The 20,819-nt window shown below is 41.9% G+C and overlaps 2 protein-coding genes across 7 annotated transcripts in view; one reads left to right on the forward strand and one right to left on the reverse strand.

The window, feature by feature from the left end:
• The first annotated feature begins 174 nt into the window (after positions 1-174).
• Positions 175-6,348, forward strand: RWDD2A (RWD domain containing 2A). Of its 2 annotated transcripts, none has more exons than XM_064412551.1 (3): positions 175-715; positions 1,267-1,485; positions 2,943-6,348. In XM_064412551.1, exons 2-3 carry the CDS (start codon positions 1,288-1,290, stop codon positions 3,618-3,620), a joined length of 876 nt encoding a protein of 291 aa, XP_064268621.1. In that variant the 5' UTR covers positions 175-715; positions 1,267-1,287; the 3' UTR covers positions 3,621-6,348. The 2 variants fall into 2 exon arrangements, with proteins under 2 accessions (XP_064268621.1, XP_064268620.1); XM_064412550.1 differs by having other exon boundaries at positions 180-491.
• An 82-nt stretch (positions 6,349-6,430) lies between these two features.
• ME1 (malic enzyme 1) overlaps positions 6,431-20,819 on the reverse strand; it is a 154,033-nt gene continuing 139,644 nt past the window's right edge. For all 5 annotated transcript variants that reach the window (XM_064412539.1, XM_064412540.1, XM_064412541.1 and 2 more), the window contains exons 10-14: positions 18,165-18,270; positions 15,241-15,383; positions 13,049-13,222; positions 8,598-8,696; positions 6,431-6,786 (exon numbers count right to left, since the gene is read on the reverse strand). In XM_064412539.1, coding sequence (XP_064268609.1) covers positions 6,628-6,786; positions 8,598-8,696; positions 13,049-13,222; positions 15,241-15,383; positions 18,165-18,270 — 681 coding nt within the window. In that variant the 3' untranslated portion in view covers positions 6,431-6,627. The remainder of the gene's footprint in view (positions 6,787-8,597; positions 8,697-13,048; positions 13,223-15,240; positions 15,384-18,164; positions 18,271-20,819) is intronic.

Genomic DNA, 20,819 nt, shown 5'->3' on the forward strand with positions numbered 1-20,819 from the left:
CGCGGGCCGGCCCGGGCCGGGCTGGGCTGTGTGGGGGGGGTGGGATGGGTGGAATGCCGGGTGGGATTCGGTGGGACGGGACGGGACGGGATGGGATGGGCGGGGCGCGATCCCGCCGGAGCCGCCGCGCGCCCCTCACGGAGCCGGCGCGGCCCCGCCCACTCGCGGCGGGACCGACCAATGGCTGGCGGGTGGGCGGGGCAGCGCGCGCCGCGTGGCACTCGGGCCGCGCCCCCGCCCGGAGCCGCGGCCGCGCAGGCGCAGCCCCGCCCACCGGGAGCGGCGCGGGGAACGTCCGGGAATGGCGGCGGGAGCGCGCGGGCCCGCTGGGATGGGCTGGGATGGGATAGGATGGGCTCCGATGGGCTCCGATGGGCTCCCTGTGACACCCGCCTCGCACAGCTTCGCTGACAGCACGCTCGGATCATAAAGTTGCCCCCCCAGAGCGCTGCTTTTGGCTGGGGCCGCGTTAATTTTCTTCACAGTGGCTGGTACAGGGCTGTGTTTTGGATTTGTGCCGAACAGAGTGGTGATGATGATGATGATGTGATGTTTTTGTTATTGCTGGGCAGGGCTCACGCAGAGCCGAGGCCTTTTCTGATTTCTGTGCTGCCGGGCTGGTGGGGAGGCTGGGGGTGCCTGGGAGGAGACACAGCCCGGACAGGTGACCCCGAGTGACCAAGGGGACATTGCAGACCATGGAACATCCTGCTCGGTGTGTAAGGCAGGGGAAGAAGGAGGAAGGGGAGGATGTTTGCCCTGATGCTGTTTGTCTTCCCGAGTGACCGTGAGGTGTGATGGGCCCTGCTCTCCTGGGGATGGCTGAGCACCCACCTGCCCATGGGAAGCAGGGAATTCATTTCCTTGTTTCCTTGTGTGCGCGGCTTTTGCTCTCCCTGTGGAGCTGCCTTCATCTCAAGCAGTCAATTTTCTGCCTTTTCCCTTCCCATTCTCCCTGATGCCGCGGGTGGGGGAGGCGGCTGGGGGCGAACCAGGACACCCAGCCAACAGCGGGTGAATGTGCTGATAAACAACGTAAATAACATAAATAAATAACATAAACAATGCAGCTCTGCCCACGCACATCAGCGCGGCTCTCCGTCCCTGAGCCCGGCGGGGCCCGCAAGGCTCCCCCTGCCCGGCTGGGGCTTCCCTGGGAGGCTGAACCCCACCGTGAGCTGAACCCCACCGTGAGATAAATCCCACCGTGAGCTGAACCCCACTGTGAGCTGAACCGCGGCCTTGACTCCTCTCCTCTCGTTGCAGGCCTGCGGCGAGGGCAGTGCAATGGCTCCCACGGTGAAAGAATGCCTGGAGCTGCAGCTGCTGGAGGTGGAAATGCTCCTGTCGATGTTCCCCAAAAAAGGAGAGTTCAGTCTGGATGCGGATGCGGTGCCCAGCATCCGGCGGTACCTGGGGAATGCTGAGGGAGCCCTGCCCCCGCAGCTGGAATATCGCATCGCCCTCGATGTGGGGGAGGCGAAGGTGAGAGCTGCCAAGGAGAAATGGTCATGGGTGGTGGTGTCTTTACTCCTGCACACACTGCAAAAGGATGCCTGGAAAAAAAGGGGTAAAAAACCCACCTTATTTTTGTTTGCTCTTTGAGAAGTGTAGAGTAACAGAAAATCTCGGCTGCTGCTAACATGTGTGTGAGAAATATAATAATGTAAAAATAGCCCTAAATGGCAGACTGCAATTACGAGGAGTCCCAAGGACACAAAACCAAAACCAGCCTATGAGCAGAGAACCAAACTCTCAATATAAGGAGTTCCAACAGTTTAACTGATTGAAGAAAGGGATTGAAGTAATTAGTGTAAATACTTGCACAGAGAACACAGGTCTGAGTGCATACTAATGCAGTGGCTAGAAATTGAGAGCAGACAAACTCAGCCTAAAAGCCATTTTCCATGGAACAAAGGTAATAAAACATTAGAACAATTTACTGGGTAATGAGATGGCCTCATGATTTTTTTAAACTTTAGGAACAAGCTTAAGTATCTTTCTAAAATGCGCCCTTTCACCAAACTACAGAGAAGTTTTATGAGCCTTGGAGGGGCGGCTTGTGTAGGAGTAGTGGGGTTTTTTCCACAGCAGATCGTCAAGGGACTTGGAAAGATAATTAGTCATTTAATGATTCACTTCTCTCTACAGGACTATCACACAATTGTGCACTGTAGTGAGTAACCCCTAACAGTCTACAGGAGCTTGAGGCACTGAGGACACATAAATCCTTTCCTGCTCTTGGACTCGAGGCAGGGTTCAGTTCCCAAAGAACTGTGGTGCTCTGTTTGAAGGCACTGTAGGAATAATCAAGAGAAATCCAACAGCCCAATGCTCATAAAAGATCAGATAAGATAATCTTGAGGTCTCCCTGACCTGAAATGTACATAAATCTTTACATCTCCTATAATCCTGATTCCTCTTTATGGTGAATATTTGCTTAAAAAACACACAGAATCATAGAATGGTTTGGGTTGGGAGGGTTATTTCCAACACTCCTGCCACGTGTCCCTATATGCAGTAGGTACAATCACAAACACCATTCCATGGAACTCTTGGGCTTTTTTCCAGTTCATTAGTCATGTGCATTTGACTCCCTTGACTCCAGCAGGTCACTGCTGTAGCAACACTGAGCTAGAAATGACCCTGGTAACTGTGTACTTTCTCTCAGGCCATAGCATTAGTTCTGTGAACAGCACAAAAGCTGCCTGGATAACAGGGGAAGTGTTGTGAAAGTGACAGCATGATGCAACACAAGAAGAGGAGCAGACAAAAGAATGGGTTTTGGGACAAAAGGGAAGTGGAAATAGTTCCAGTCAGTAGGATGCTGCAATCTTGATTACATGTCCTCATAATCTGCCTCTGACAGGGAAGAAGAATCCTGTGTGTTTTCAGTAGCTGCAGAATTAATTTTCTCTCTGTGTGTGTCTTCTGTTTTTAAGGTAAAGGTGGAATTGCAGGTTCTCCTTCCTCATATGTACCCTCAGGTGGCTCCTCAGCTTTTTGCCAGATCAGATGCTCTGCATAGACAGCAACAGTTGCAGCTCAACACTCGTCTCATGTCTCACATCAGCTCTCTGGATCCAGGAGATCTGTGTGTATGTGAGGCTGTGCAGTGGGTGAAGGACAACACCCTGCCCTTCCTGGAAAACTGTCAGGCCTCGTCTGAGTGTGCTCCTGAAGAGGTCAGGGTTAAGGAAATGCTGCATCGCATGTGGATCTACAGCCATCACATATACAGGCAGGAACTGAGGAAAAAGATCTTTGACTGTGCTAAGAAGTTAAATCTGACTGGCTTCTGCCTGACTGGGAAACCTGGTGTCATCTGTGTGGAGGGACTCCAGGAAAACTGTGAGGAGTTCTGGCGTGTTATTAGATATCCCAACTGGAAGCATATTTCATGCAAGCATGTGGAGAATATAGAAACAGAGGGAAGCATTGATAACCTTCGTCTCTTTCACAGTTTTGAAGACCTGCAGTTTCAGGCACATGGTGATTATGGCCTGAGGAATGACTATCACATGGATCTTGGCCAGTTTCTAGAATTCCTAAAACAGCATCAAAGTGGACACATTTTTCAGATTTTATTTGGTGTTGAAGGCAAACTTTCAGACAATTGAGAGAAACTGAGTTCTAATTCTGTAGAGCAAGAGGTGTTGCTAACACTGAAATATTTTGCCTTACAGCTACTGTGAAAAAGGAAACTTTTAACATCTGAGATGAATGGTTAAAGTAGTTAATCCCAGCTTTTGTGCTAAACTGCCATGAATTTTTGAGACGTGTTCACTAATTTTTTAAGACTCTAAAACTGGCAGTTGTCTCTGTGAGCCATGCCTCAAAGCACTTGCAAGGTGATAAATATTCCAGTGTGTCGGGAATTATACACTTCTGTCTTCTCATCTGTACTGTGCTGTGTGAATTTATTCCCATCTCATCTGAACCTACTCTCTTACAGTTTAAAACATTCCCCCTGTCTTGTCATTATATGCACTTGTAAAAAAGTCCAGCTTTCTTGTAGTACAGGTCCCTTCAGGTACTAGAAGGTGCTATAAGGTCTTGCCAAAGCCTGCTCTTCTCCAGGCTGAACAATCCCATTTCTCTCAGGCAGTTATCTAGGAGAGATACTCCAGCCCTCTGACCATTTTTTGTGGCCCTCCTCTGGACTTGCTCCAGCAGGTCTGTGTCTTCCTTTTATGTTCATTTGGGGTCTCACAAAAGTGGAGCAGAGGGTGAGAATCACCTCCCTCAGCTTGCTGGTCATGCTGCTTTTGATGCAGCCTAGGGTACAGCTGGCTTTCTTGGTTTCAACTGCACATCACTGACTCATGTTGAGCTTCTTCTCTACCAGTGCCAAGTCCCTCTCCTCAGAGGTGCTCTCCACCCAGTCTGTGTTTGTGCTTGGGATTGCCCCGACCCAGGGGCAGGACCTTGCATTCAGCCTTCAGCACCACAAGGCTTGCATTTCCCACCCTCTGGATAACATCCCTTCCCTCCAGTGTGCTGACTGCTCCTTGCAGCTTGGTGCCACCAGCAGACCTGCTGGGGGTGCAGTTGGTCCCACTGGCCGTGTCACCAACAGCAATGTTAATGCCAACCCCTGAGGAATGCCACTGCCACTGGTCTCACTTGGACACTGAGCCATTGACTGCAACTCTTTACAACCAACCACCCGACCTACCCAGTGGTTCATCCATCAAATCCATGTCTCTTCAGTTAAGGATGTCATGAGGCAAAGTGTCGGTCCGGTTAATAACAATTTTTCATCTGTTCAATTTGTGGCATTTTATGTTTACACTCTTAGGCCAAACACCTTGGAAATGAAAATAGGTCAGATGAGACAAAGTTTCATTTTCCTCGCTACATTACATAAGAAAATACATGTATAATACAGAAAATAGGAAAAATCCCCTATCTATCTATACATATATATATTTTTTTAATATGACATAAAAATACAAATAACTTGAAGAGTCCTTTCTATGTCAAATTAGTGTGGAGAGAATTTTCCAGCAGCTTGTAGTAGGCAATGCTGTTAATGGTTCATTAGGCAGTGTTTTCCTGCAGGGAAGCGTGCTGAGTGTGGATGTGGATGGTGAGTGTTCCAGTTTGTAATGCATGATCATGTTTAAATGTAATATGTATAATATAATGTGTATCAATATAATATGTTTCAATATAATATATAGTTAAAGAACACTACTGAAAAGTCACCTTGAAGGAACAGCAGCCCACCACCTCCCACTCTGTGCCTGAGTGCCTTCATGTGAAAAGGGGTACCAAGCAATAAAAGCAGACTCACTGCTGAGCTGCACCACTCCAACACCCAGGCACTCAGCAGCACCTGTTTAAAGTGTGTTTCAGCACACTTAGCTGATGAGAACATAAATAACAGATATTACTTTATTTCAAATTAAGTACAAGGAAGTGTTTTAATACCCTTCTCACAATAGCAATACATTGAAATGCAGAGGATGGCATTGAAATGCAGAGTGTTTCTGGTTGCTCAGAATATGATTAATGTATTTTTCTTCACTGTGGTAGGTTGTGATAAGTGTACTGTTGTGTGATCATAACTTCTGCCAAAAGCACAGTGAAGCAAAAATGTTGACACGTTCCCATTAGGCAGTGAGGGAGCAAGTGCCTCTCCTTCTGAATCTGGGACCTGTAATCTGCAGCTGTGACAGAGCTGAGGGGCCAGACAAATGAAATTAGTATTTGGTTTTCTAGAGATAATCTCTCTAGTAAAGATTAGAGAGAAACAGATGGTAGAAAAAATGTTTTAGTAACCTTTGTTTCCAGAACCATCCAGAAAATATTTTACATTTTTCTTGGAGTGTTAATTGTTACCAACTAATAATTCCTCAAAGTCTATTCCTGGCATTTTGATGCCTCTCTTTTTGTCAAGAACATGGAGTTCAAGAAATTAGCACAAACATTTGTAATGGATCAGAACAGTGGTTATCTTGGTGGGGGAATTAAATCCTTGATCTTACACAGGACATCACCTTAGCTAATGTTAAATGTTAGTATTGTTAAATGTTATTGTTAGTAGTGTTAAAATGTTCTGATTAGATGTGAACAAAAGGTTCTGCAGATTTGGTTCTAGAAAATTTTCATTTCGTAACTCCACACAAGAGTGATCAGTAAACATTTTCTCTGGAATAAAACATTCTAACCTTATGGTTGTTTAAAGTTTGGGATTTTTTAAAAAATAATAGGTTTACAAATTATGCAAGTTACACTGTGACTGTAATGGATAAAATATCAAATGTATTTTTAAATGCCCATTTATCTGCTTAAGGTCCCGTTGATGTTTGTGACAAAACTTTTGACTCAAGATATAACCAACCACTTTTTAAAAAAAAATCTGTCAAACTGTAGTGCAGGATATCTCAATTAAAATAACAATCAAAATAACCAAACACAAATATATCTCTCAGATTAATTTTTATTTTCTGATGTATAATTGACGATGTCTTGATCTGAGTTTCTAACCAACTACTGTGAATTAGAAAAAGTTTTCTGCATCTTAAAAAATTAGCTATTCTTAGGCTCTCTAGGCAGAAACAACCTTAATATTTTAATGCTTTTTAACTGCAGGTGCTTTGTTCATTCTTCATTAAATATTTACAGTTTCACTTTCATGGCCTCTTCAGGCCAGGTGTAGGAGTCAGCCACGAAGCTGTTGTAATCAGTACTGTACACCTGAGAGCGGATGAAGGCTTCGAGGTCCTTGGGCTGAGGATAGGTGGAGGCAGTGTTATTCCTGTAGGCTTCTTCTGCGAGCTGGAAAGATGCATTAAAATCCTAATTAGTGCTGATAAACTATCTGAGTACACAGGATTTAAAAGTAAGAGTTCAAATTGAAGATGAGACTTCACCCTCTCTGGTGCTGGCAGTCACCTGTGTTCACTGGCTCCAGGTAAGTACCCCGTGGGTAAGAGTACAACAGGATGAGGTTTGTGTTTAAGTGGGTCTGACTTGGGAAACTTTTGAACAGGATTACATGGTCAGACTGTTACAAATACAGTGCTCCTCTCTGCACTTAGCTTTCTCTGTGCAGTGGTGGGTAAAATATTCCACAAGCCCCAAGCACTGAGATACAATTTCTGCTTTTCTCCCATCACTTTATCCAGATTTACGCTCTTCCCAAAGCTCTGTAAGAAAAGTGTGATTTTTTCAAAGCTTCCATGCTCCTCACATATTAGAGAAGTTCAGTATTTGCCATAGCTTGATAATATGCTTCAAAAAAAGTGAACTAATGGGAGAAAAATAGTCCTATGCAGTGCACAGAATGGCTGGGGGAAATACAAATATTTGCTGGCTCTTTTCTCACCCAGACCATACCTAAATGAATTAATTATGCATCCAAATACAGCTGCACAAAAATTAGGTTTAGAAGGGGTTGGAGCTCTCTCAACACATCAAAGTAGCCTCTCACATCTGAAAATCACCTACTTGAGAAACAATCTTCAGACTGGACATTCATCTGTGAAACAAAGGAAGTCTGGCAGACATGTTTTATGCAGTACTGTGAAAAGATCTACTTGAAACTATTTGGCAAACACTCTTGATGCTCCTCTTTTGAATAAAAGGGAGACGTTCTTCTTCCTGCTTTCCTTAGCTCTCTTTAAAACATAAATGTTCTAGTTTGGTGAGAAGCTGAGACCCCAAGTCACCTTATTAAGACTTCTTTTCTAGGATTAATCTGAATCTCAACTCAATTTGATTGAGAAGTACTTTGGGTGTTTATATAAGGATTTCTTCAGGTCTGTGCACATAATTATTGTGGTTGAATAAGGTCTGAATTCATACCCGATGCTTGGTATTCCAAAATATTTTGATAGTGTTCCTCTCCTGGAAAAGGCAGAGGCCTCTTGGGTTGGGTTGTATGAGCCAGAATAAGTATTTTCAGGAATAAAGTTTCAACAGTGAACAGGCAAAAAGAATCACTTGGTAACATTTTCCTTCTTTTGTATTTTCTAAAACATGCACAAATGAGGAGGAATTTCTATCACTGTGTTTCTGCCAAACGCAGAGCCAGTTTGATTTTGCCTGAGGAATTTAAGTAACATTTTCACATCTACAGAACAGAGGTACTACTTGCTGAAGAAGACATGAATTTTGTGAGGGATTTTTTCTTTTCTTAAATATACAGAATGAGTGAAGCTATGGAAACTGTTTCAAGTATGAAGGCTCCTTGTTATTCTTTCAAAGGCATATGAAGTGGAATTACTCACAGTAAGGTGACAAAGAAAGAAAACAATAATTTTAGGAGAAAAGGTCACAGAGGACAAACAAAAAGTTGAAACTGATAACCATGAAGGGGCAAAAGCTCTTCAGCTGTGCAGCTGGCATGACTGTGGTGCACAGAAGAATCTGTGCTCTACAGACATACACACTCGCTGTAGATCCACAGATCTCCTTGTACTTGGATTGCCTTTACATTTATGAATTAAAGTTTAGTTTTGAAACTGCTGCATGTCCAATATCGATTCACGTAAACCAACTTGTGTGAAGGTGTGTTAGGTGATAAAAATCAAACCACATAGAGCTGGTGGGAAGACAAAAAGGCACAAAAGGCTGAAATTACTTACCCTCACAGCAATTTTCAGTGACACGTCCTGAATAGTGACTAATGGAGGGTAGAGGCGACCTTCCTGTAAATTCTCTTCTGTAACTTGCTGCGCTATAACCTGAAATAACACAAACATGTGTACCTTGACATGCAGATGCAGCTGTAGCTTGATTAGACAGTGATATTGTCTTTAGCAAAGAAATGTTTCTGCTTTGGCAAAATCCACAGATACAGCTTATTCCACCTAGACAGCATTTTTTAGAACCACCTTTGTCATTAGGAGAAGCTACACAAGAATTAGAAATGTACGGAATTACGCCTTTTTCTCACTCAAACAATAAAAATTACTTAAGGCTTGAGTAAGTCCATGACACACATAAACTAGCAAATAGTTAATTGTGAGATATAAATTCCAGCCAACAACTGCAGTTGGGTCAAAGACTTCTAAAATATAAACAAGCACCCGTCATTCTGACAGCTGTCACATTAACCTGTGCAGGGAACAGAACTGAAACCCTTAAGTGGAAAATGCTCTGAAAGAAATTACTGGCAGCTGGTATTTTTGCTATCGTTAGCTACAATTTGTTTGTCATTTGGGGACTTGAAATAGCCTTTCAGGGTGATCCAGATGTGGATATAAGACAAACTCTGCTCTGGATAACATCTGGTGGAGCCACGTATGACACACCAAGAGGTTCTGAAAACAGCAGGAAAGTCCAGGAAACACTGAGACTTAAAACTGATAAAAAAGCCCAAAGAGAAAGCAAGTGCACTTTTGAGGGAATATTCTAGGAAGATTCTTGAAACAAAGCACAAACAAAACTTCCCACAGTTCCTGTCACATTGGGTAATAGGACCCTGTACATGTGCTTGTAAACATCTGGGACTGCATCGGAACAGGTGTCTGGATGCATCCCTTCCAGCAGAATTAGGTAAATAGTTTGAACTAAAGCAACTCCAGGTTCAAAAGAACTCAGTGTTCTCTTGTGCAGTTTAACTAGGATGTTGGTAGCTGTCCCAAGTATTTAGATTTGGAGTTTAAATGCTGACAAGAGCAATAGGCGCTTTAGTATAACAAGGGAAGAAAAAAAATATTTGTTTACATTTAAACCTGATCTTGAGAAATACAGAAGAGAAAAACCCTCTAGGGGGAGCCAAGAGAATGTAAAATCAAGTTACTGCTCTCCATAACAGCAACCAGGTTATTTCAAAAGGATACACAGCCCTTTGATGTGCATCTGAATGTAAGGAGGCACTTACAGCATGAGGTCCCTGATGTTAACAGCTTAAGAGGGCTCTGCAGGAAAGACGAAAGCTGAGGAAATCAACAGCAAGTTGCTCTTACTGCAATGCATCACTGAAAATTAAAGGTTCAGGAGTGGAGTACTTCTCTTTTGTGGTTCTGTTTTTGATAGAATGCAAACCACAAAATATTTGGGTGGTGCTCAAAGTGGGAGAGGTAGCAAGATCAATTGTACAGATGCCATGCTGTTCCTTCAGACATACTCCTGTAACAGCACTGAAAACTGCAAAAACACAAACCCAAGCACTTCCAAAGAGAACACCCTCTTCATGTGGTGTTTGAAAAACACTCTTTGAGAACATCAGATCAGTGGTAGGGGAAAAAAAAGATGAATCAACATGTGGGATTACTGAGAAAATAAGAGGTGTCACAGAAAACATATTTGTGCCAATGTATAAATCCAGAATGTAACACCACTTTGAGCAGGGTGTGGTTTTTCTCCACATACTTCGAACAAGAATGGGGTAGAATCATAAGGGGGGTATAGAAAATAAAAAAAAAAAATATTTGGGAGAAAAAGAGAAGTCTGAAAGGAAATGCAAAAGACAACTGAAGGCAAACATTTCTTATGGTGCTGTAAGGAAACCAAATCAAACAGAAAATCCTGAATTTCTTTTTCCACAGGACTCATCATTAAAATGTGACACTAATTGCCAAAACATGTTAAAATGGAAAAACATGTTTAAAAAGCCACTAGGCTCACTTATGAAGGAAAAATCCATACAGGGATAAAACATCCAGCACAGGAGGGCCATACAGTAAATGTTGCCAGAATCTGAGAAGCCATTTCAGCAGAAGGATCACTCTGTACTTCTCTCATTTATTCTCTTTTCCTCAGCTTCTGCTAGTGATTGCTTTCACAGGAAGATATCAAGCGTTTGGATCCTAGGTACCACCCAGTATGGCTATTTTCATATTTTAAATATTAATTAATTCAAGTTTTTAATAGAAAAAAATAGCAATGCTTTATTGCAGTATCTAAAGTAAAGGCAACCAAGACAAAATGGCATAAAGCAAGTGGGGACATCTTGGTTTTTGGAGGTCATATTCTCCATAATGAAAAGATTTTGTAGGATTATTTCTGAACTAAACTGAAGGTCACACATGCAGGACTATTTCATTAGTTCATAATTCTCTGCCTCTTTTATTGTATTTGGTAGGACTTGAAAGAATAGGCAACATCCCTTGCCATCACAGAACAACTGCCCACAGTTAAGAGGTATTACAGCTTACCTTGATTTATCATCCAAGTCTAAGTTACACTCTATTTTACTTGGCAGGAAGAAAAGAACATTGAAATCAAAATCTGTTCTAGTTAAAACAGCTACTTATTTGTGACTTCAATCAGGTTTAACTGGAGATGTGGCAAAGCAAGAAGCAGGAGGTACAGGCATGCAGCTTGGGCTGCTTCCTTTTTATAATTTCTTTTCTTCAGGTAAGCTACCTTGGCAATCTAAGAAGGTCCCTCTACCCAAAATGCATGGGTTTGGTTCTCTCAAATTTTTCAGCATCTGGGATGCTTCCATTTCAAATGAGGAATACCAAGCGCGATTCTAAAACCCCCATGAAACTATTCTGATTTTATCATTCCAGAAAAAAAGGCCAAGAACATAAAACAAAAAAAAACATCAAAAAACCCCAAAAAAACCCCACCAAACCAACAAACCCATAAAAAGCCAAGAACATAAAACATACACTGCTTTTGCTTTGCACTGTGATTATTCAGCTAAGTGCCCACACAGCCCTGCCAACCTTCACAGCCCTGCCACCTCTTCTGGCAGAGCCCTGTGGCACCCATCAGCTCAGCTCACCCAAGCCCCCCACATGTAAGGACACCAGATGTGAAAGCCCTGAGCTGGGAGCAGTAAGGGAAGCAGCTACCCTGCTACTAACAGAATTTTCTGTGCAAGACAAAACCCACATTTTTATATGTCAAACTTTTCTGGAGATTTTACTAGGGGAAGGCAACTGTATAGCAAAGCCTGCATCAAAGAGTCAGGAAAGTATGTCTACCTCAAGTGAGAATTTAAAAGCTTCCTCACAATTTCTGATACTATTTAACTTCCCTGACTGTTACATTTCTTTGTTCAGAACTGATTTTTTTCTGACTTCATAGACTGTCACAAGAAACCCAGTTCAATCCACACATGTGCCACCTTTTGTCATCAGCTCTCACCATTTAGGAACCATTTCACACAAACCAAAATGAAGCAACTTCTACAACCAAGTAGGGCAACTCTAACACAGCATTTTGGACCAGGAATTGAGGATCACCATATCCAACTGAAATTACAGGGGAGGATTTAAAGGGAAGATATAATTACTCAAAGGCTTAGGAGATGGATCATTGCCCTTTTATGATGGTTAAAGCCAGTGGAGACAGGCTGGGCTTTTTACTGGTTTTAAAGATGGAAATTGTGAATGTCTTTCTTACAGAGGGCAGGCTGTTAGCAAACCTCTTAAAAGATGCCACAGCATGCACCTTAAAAAAATCTCTGAATTTCTGTCCAACAAGGACAGCATGCAAGTGCCCACCCCTTAAGAAAGCTTTGTATGACATACTGCCTGTCACAGGATCACACTGCCTCTCAGCTGCCCTTGAGTGATAGCCAAGGACCATTTTCTTCCCTTCAAACCATGAAGAGCACAGAAGGAGCAAGAATCTGGAATGAAATATTCCTTAGAGAAGGAGCTGAATAATACATTCACACATCTGCTAATTGCTGCAGCTTTTTTTCCCTATCTTTTTAATGTTCCATAGTTCAAATTCAAACTATTTTTGTAAGCAAAACACTCACATGAGTCACCCCAAAGCTATTAACAACAATCACAGTAATTCCTTTCATTCTAAAATCAAATCTATGCCTGTGCATGCAAACTGTACACATGTGCATTTACCTGTGGTAAATGTAAAACACAGTACTGAAATATTTATTTTTCTTCCTTCCCAACAGAAGGTACAGTTTATGTCAGGTGTCCCTAGGCCATGTGCTAACTTTTTAAAATTACTTGTCCAAATACAATTTATAAAGAACAACACACCTTGCAAATAAAGGCCTTACACAGAAAGCAATTTTTCATGTTTTAAATTTTAGCTCTTCCTGTTTAATTGTTCATTAATACTAAGTCACTAAATTAAGGAATTTAAATAATTTTGAATACAGTACCTCAGCAGTCGTGAGGAATACATTCTCATCAATATGTCTCATTCCACATGAAATAACACCAAGGGCAACTCCTGGGAACACATAGGAATTGTTACCCTGTCCAGGATAGAGAGTTTGTCCACTTGGAAGAGTGACAGGATCAAAAGGACTTCCACTGGCAAAAATCCCACGTCCCTAAATTGTAAGAAGAAAAAGAAAGCACATTAATTGAGAGATTGCTGTTGAAATATTTCTCATATCCTTTTAAATATCCACCACTGTGGAAGCTGGGTTGAATCTCTTTAGCATCTCTTCTGAGTGGGTGTTAGAGCTATTTGCCTGAATATGTCTCTCATCATCTCATCAGGATGCAGATCCTGGAGATCACTGGTGATTCTCTGTGGCTGTCTAACCTGATCTCTACAATTTAGCAGGAGGGAAACTGAATCCAGCAGCCATTATTCACTTTGTGCATTCATGCCAGAAGAAGCTCCATGGGAAGTACAGAGCTGTAAAACCCTAAGTGGGCAATACTGCTATGGTAGCAACAGGTGATGCTACTTTTCCCAATGGCAAAGCATCCAAAAAAGTGACACTAAGGCAACTAAATGTCACGTTCTGGATGGGGTGATTTCTGAGGAGCTGTGGGCAGGCAGAGCTCTCTTTTCTTCCCAGTCCCCCACTGCAGGCCCTTGAGCTCATTCCACAGCTCAACAGAATGACCGAGCTGCAGGCTCTGTCCCAGGAACATCATCCCATAGAGCAGCAGCACAAGTCAGTGTGGAACCTGCTCTGCCAGGACCTTGGGGGCCCCTCTTTGTCACACACTGAGCAGGGTGAAGGCACCAACTCGGGCACCTGCCAGGACTGATAAACCATTAGAAAGTTTCCCAGCAGGTTTTTGGGTAATGCCAGGTAGGGCCCAGGCATCATGCCCAGACTGGTGCAGGGAGGCAGTAGGGAAGAGCCACCCTGCTTGGGGGAATTAGGGGAATTTAGCTATATGGGTACAGGTCACACCACAACACTTGTCCTGAGGACAAGATCTGCCTCTAACTCAGTTCAGGCTGCAGTTCATGTGGCAGTGGCACTGCACAGGCTTGGTGCCTGCAGCCCAAAGGGCCCTGGCTCCTGCCTCTCTGGGGAGGGAGCACCCTGAAATTTAAGCAGTGAATTTAGATGGGGAAGAAAAGCCAGCCTTTATTTATGCTAGCACTGCTAAAGTGATAAATATCACTGTTAAATACTTCAGAGGCACTTTGTATCAGAAATATCTCTGCCTGTTTTAGAGAACTGGAAACTGAAATGCACTATAGTGCATTTTAAAATAGTCCACAGTTGTTATTCAGCTCTTCAGAAGAATATTATGTTTAGTTTAGTGTCATGCACTATAATCCTGGCCTGCTTATTATATGTTTTGGTGACAGATCAAATATCTCAGAGTGTCTTTTGCTCTGTTTAGCACTTGTGGATACCCACTACAACCAACCCCTCATGCAGATTGCTTCCCTGGCTCCTGCACTGTGCTGTAATTACATCCGGGCTGCGGAGAATGGACATGCTAAATTTGTCTTTTAAACACTGAGAAACTGTCATTCAAAATGCCCTGTATTTGACAAGAAAGCCAAATACACCCACTATGAAACACATACAGTCAGGTACATATACATTTTAAATTCTAGGCTGAATTACAGGATAATGTGTTATCAGTACTTCTAAAACAAATAAACAAGCATAGTTCTCTTAATTTTTACCTACATTTATGTAAAAGAAAATGTTTTAAGAAGAGTCAATTACCCCAGTTCTTAATACAGAATGATTTTAAAGATTCTGTTTCATGTATTGAATTATTTTCTTACCCTAAAGAGTATTTATGAAATCTCAAATGTCACTGTGTGTATATATTACACAAAATGATATACTTCATAATGCTCTAGTGATTGATGGTGACTGATGCTTTGGTTATAATAAAGATTATAAGTGTTGCCTACACCAATAAAAGCCATAAAATGTTTTTATGAGAGTGCAAGCACGCGGTGAATTCAATGAAATTGTCTTGATAAAATATAAAAAAATTAATTAATTTAACTAATTTTATCTATGTACAGAGACACGATTAGTACCTGCTACTCCACCCTCTGTCCTCCTCACTTTTAAAATTTAATTTCAGACTTTTCATGATTTCTACTGGAAAGATGTTTATCTTTGGTTACCTCTGTGTATTTGTAGCACTGCTCAGCAGTGCATTCTGCTTTGCTGGTGGGATTGCTGAGAGCAAAAATTATAGGACGTTTGTTTAGAGCAGCCATATCCTTGAGAATTTGTGCAGTAAAAGCACCACCAATTGCAGCAACTCCTAAAGAAGAAAAGCACACATATAACAAGTAGACAAATTAGTTCAAGGTAAGACATGCATGTCACTTGTAAAAGAACAGAGCTCCTTTTTCTCCCTCTTTAAAGTGGAGTTCAACCTTTTTCCTAACATGTAGTTGAAATAAAGTTTTGTATAGAAGATTTGCAACAGTGAAACCTCAGTATTATCCCTAGTACAAGGCAGAACCTATTTGCCCCTGTATAATCTGGTGAATTTCTCCTTTCCCTTTTCTCAGGCCCTTTATGTAAGATTAAAATGTCATCACCTAACCTGCAGCTAGGTCCAGTATGGACTAGATAGATGCAGCTCTGGGTCCCATAGTTCTGTGCAACAGACTGGATAGTTTCTCTCAAATCCAGTGTCACAGTTCAGATTTTTCTGACATGATGAGTGAAGTCTCTGCCTTCTACATCTGAGCTGAGCTGACAAATAATAATTTTTAGTCTAGGCCTTCCCTGACAACAACAATTTTTTTAATACATCCCTCTTCATTGCACCAGAGATGCTTTTCTAATCCCTATATTCGCACACTTATAAATGCTATTCATAGACACTGAAAGCCACTCTTGCAGGATGAAATCATCTAACTTAGGCTGCACTCTGCTGCATTGCAGACTTGCAGCCAGTGCTTAGATCTTGGACCTCAGACAATTCACAACCAAAGAGGGGTGTGTGTGATGTTTTTGAGATGTCAAATACACCCGCATTTCTGAATAATCTCCAAGAGCTGGGAATTCAAGGATATCCACACCTTCACTGAAAATAAACAGATAAACAGGTCTTGGAGTAAAACTACTTTATTTTACCACAGGCCTCTCTCACGTGGCTTGGAGAGAATGTACCCTCCTTCATCCTTAAAGACCTCAGTGCCTGACACTCCATTCTGCTTTCCACACAGCATCTGAGTTTCAAAAGCAGGGAGAAGAGCTTGTTTCCCCTCTCTTGGGGAGTGGAAATGGATTAAAACCCAGGCTGGGACAGGAGAGCCTGGCACCTGAGCCTTTCTTAGGTCAGTACTGTAACATCTTGTCAGTGATGCTCAAATGAGCATCCTGACAGTGCCCAGTCTAAAAGGACATTTGGGATTTGCCTGAGGAGAGCACCAGGTCCTTTGGGGGGAGGTGAAAGGGGCTCTCACTGCCCAGAACTGGCTAAAAGGTTGTGCTTCAGGACTAACATTTCTTTAAGGCAACTCAGAGTAACTTCTGACTGATTCCACATGGAACATGGTATCATCTGTCACACAATACTATTTTTTGCAACTCTGAGCTCTCTGTACTTGACCTTCTATGCATGGACAGGGATGCTTAGATGCAAAAGCTCTGACAGACCAGCTGAGCCACTCTGTCTTTGATGAAAGCTGTGTAAGAGCTGTTATACACCTTAATTTCTGGTTAAATCTGCAGCTGCCAAGTGTTTAATGTCTCCTAAAACTGCTTCTGGACAGCCAACAGTAAGAATGACAACTTTCTTCAGATTTAAGGTAAAACAAAATGCTTATAGTTATTTTTTTTAATTGCAGTTTCTTAGACTGGGTCTATCTAAATTAAGGCTTTTCCTTGAGCCATTGCAGGCAATGAAATAAGGATTTTCTCAGACAGAGCTAAGTAAAACAGTGGGAGGACTATCAGCGTATTTCCCCATGACTCCTGGTACTCCAGGGAACATAGTCAATGTCTAATCATTCAAACCAAAAATCCCCAATATTAGTTTCTATTGCTGTTTCTGATGGAAGAGACTTCACTACATAGAACTGATAAGAGAAAGTGACCTTGAGGGAGAGTCACATAGGTTTACACATAAAGATTACACACAGTAAAACCCGTATTTCATAGCAGCAAATCTTCCCTAAGCATCCACACACCTTCATCTGGATAAATATTCATACATTCTACTCTTCTGTCCCTCTAGCTTTTTCAGCCTTGTAGTATACTAAGTAAATTCTCTGGACCACTCTTCCAGTCATATCTTCATGTAGCACAGGAAAACAAACACTTCATTTACCTCACTGATGACCACTGGTAAAAGCGGATTTTACTGAACAAGGACCACGTGGTGTAGGCATAGTAAAAAAGGTAGCTGGTAAAACGTAGGATAATTAGCACTGTGGCATTTCAGTTTTCTAGCACCTGATGAATGGCTTTACTAGCCAGATAGATTAATCTTCAAGTCTTATTTAAAAGAAGACCAAGAGTACTTGCAGTTCACTCCTGAAATTGTCACTGAAATACAATAACCAAACTATAGAGAGCTGAGCAATCCATTATTGAGATCACAGTCCTTCAGCTTTTACAAAAGAAAAGGTCTTTGTAAAATCTGCGTTTTGGTCTGCAAAGAGGACTGCTGGCTAAGGACCTAAATGTGAGCAAAAAGAGGACTCAGATACAGCAGCCTCATATTTGCGTAGCTTTATATGAGCTTAGCTCAGCTTTCTCACTCTAAATTTGAGGTTATTTGTATTACACCTTCCACATTACACCAGAAGTAATTTAGGAAGGTGGTAAGGTCCTCCATCAGATGTTTAAACCCAGTCAGATTCTTTTCTCTGTAAAATGGATGGCTCAGAATGAAAGCAGTGTTACATGCCTGGATAGTTACTATTTGTTCAGTTGCTTAATAGAGTCCAGTATGCACCCAGTGTTTTCTGAAAACACACAAAGGTAAACTCTGTTCAGAGGAACTTGATCTTCTCTTCAGACAAAGCCACATCCCCTTTTTTTTCAACAAAGAATAAGGTCATTGCCTTAAAGTCAAAGCAATTACCTATTAGCACGGATGGTTTTATATCTTTAACAATATCTTCTAGATTTTTCATTTCACGATGTTCGTGGGCGAAACGCTGTTTCTCATGTGTTAATGAGGCACGGCCCTGAGGATGGAACAAGAAAAATAAATTTATTAGAACCTAATATCCTGTTTATGTATCTGATTTAACACATTCTATTTTCATTTCTATTTTTGCATCTATCATATCAAATGAAGTTACACTGCGTACAGCTAATATGCTCAGGATAATTTAGGACTAATCTATTTGTCTAAGCAGTCAATAAATTCAGTAATTGTACTTTAAATTGAAAATAGCTGTAGAACACCACAGTAGTAACACCTACTTGAGCAATTATACGAGATTTGTAACTTAGCAAAATAAAAATTTATCCTAGCTTTTTCAGCTTTGCTCTTGCCTGAAAGCATGGAGACTATATGGTATGAGTATTTAGACTATAGCGGAGCATACATTTTTCTTCACATTTTTCATATTTAAGTCATTCATTATTAAGGCTGGAATATAAAAATAATTCTAACCAGATGTCTGCTGCACCGTTTCTGCATTAGCAAAATTGACTCAGCTGTGAAAAAATTTTTGCCCGATCTCTACTGGCAATTTCCACCCACCGATGGCCAACAAGGTCCAAATGGAATATGAAACATGCAGGAGAAAGGGATATAGAATATCATTGACATTGACTTGGGCTGCAAAGTGGTTTAAGCTCAGTGTAATGTGGAGTGCAGGGTGAAAATGGGTCAGAGTTTGTGAAAATGCTGATAGTTGTCTAAATATGCAGAGCTTTGTCTGTACACAGACCGAAAATTTCAGCAGAAAAGTTTGAAATGAGCACACTTCTGCTCCTTGTTTTAGTCTTGGACCTGCAGAAAATATCACTGCAAAGGCACTTTTCAACACAAGTCTAGAAGATGGTTCCAGCCCTTCAAACATCTTTCAATTTCAGACAGAAAGATGCAGATTAAACAGATATATAAGGGAAGTACATGAGGAAAACTGAATGCTGAATGTAATTTTGACCAAATAGCCAGAACAGGTGTGTATCATCTCCCCAGTCATACCTTTTACAACTGGTAAAATGAAAGTTTCCTTAATCTTAGCAAGATTATTAAGGCTACATGGAAGTATTGAAACAGAATTCATTCCATTATTCCACCAAAGTCTATGAATTTGAACATTTTGGCTTAATTTAGGCCTGCATACACCATCAGACATAAGCCACGATTAGCTTTTCTAACAAAACTGAGAAAGCTGATGCTTCATTTCAGACCACAGTTCTGCAGTGTGGCAGCATGTGGCCATACCAGTTCCATGACTGAAGCTGGCCCAGCCACTGCCAGAGCTGGTGGGCAGAAGAAGGGGCTGTTTTTCATTTCCATCTGCAAGGAAAGCACTTGCACCCAGGGGTGCCACAGGAAGCTGCCATGTGGTCAGGGCTGACTGAGCTGCCCTGCCCCACAGCACGCCAGCTTCTTCTGGCTCACCCATGATTACAGGGCATTTCCACAGATCTCTCTTTTCTCTACACATCTTTATATCTGGATGGGCTTATGCAGGTTTTTAGTGATCCTCAAGTGATCAGCACAGAAATACTGAGATAGGGGCACTTGATTTCCTTTGTGGATAAAATGTGGAATTGTCAGTCCTGAGGGAATGCCGCAATATTAATAATTTTTGGCATGTTCATGCCTGCATCATTCCACCACGGTATGCATTTTACAGTCTGCCATTTCCCAGCATCCCAGCAGATGTCCCCACAGTCTGCACGCACAATTTAGACCCTTCTCATTTTAAAGCAGCAATTTTCCTTAATATTTTGAAGGGAAAAATATGAAACTTTCTTTTTAGTCAGCAAAGAAAACAAAATCCCAACATTTATGACTTCCAGACCAAAAGCTTGTTGCTAGGATTAACTCAAAACACTTTCATAAAAGCCACTCTTATTCTAATCTGATGATTGGTTGGAATTGAAATGCTTGATGGAGCCTCACTTGGAGGCAGGTTTGCTGAGGAACCAGGAGTGAGTGCCCTGGGCCACCATCCAGTCCCAGGCTGCTTCTTGAGATGGTTCCTTAATGGTTCATCATGTTGCTGCTGAGGAGGCCAGTTTTCCACCTGACCTTAAAACACAGCCTCTAGGAGACTGCATTGGGCTACCAAGGAAGAAAACATCACCTCCAAGGGCTGTGACCAGCTCACTGCTCAGGCTGCAGCAGGCTGGTAGTTCTGAGCCCCTCCAGGATCTGCAGATCTGGACAGATTGCTCAGGAAAGGTGACCTTTAATTTTTTTTTTCACAGCCAAGAGATCAGGCTGACATCTTAGTGGATAAAAATGTTGCTATTCTTTCATTTTCAATTTCAATCAAAACAAACAACCAAAATCATTCATGAAGCAAACTTTCTTTTTTTATACAGTTTTACACTTGACTGGCTTTTGAGTAGGTGTTAAAACACTTACGGATGTAACACCAGGAATTCAAAGTCCTGACATTGACAATGATCTCTCATTTAATTGGCTACAATGGAGTACTCAAACAGTAAGGATGTGATCCACTGCAATGTTTTTCAGGCTGCTAGGTAAAGAGACTAGTGCTAGACAGATGGGTCAGCTCAGGTCAGATTCACTTCTGCCTTA

This window comes from Passer domesticus, chromosome 3 (assembly GCF_036417665.1).
Source record: "Passer domesticus isolate bPasDom1 chromosome 3, bPasDom1.hap1, whole genome shotgun sequence".
NCBI lineage: Eukaryota > Metazoa > Chordata > Aves > Passeriformes > Passeridae > Passer > Passer domesticus.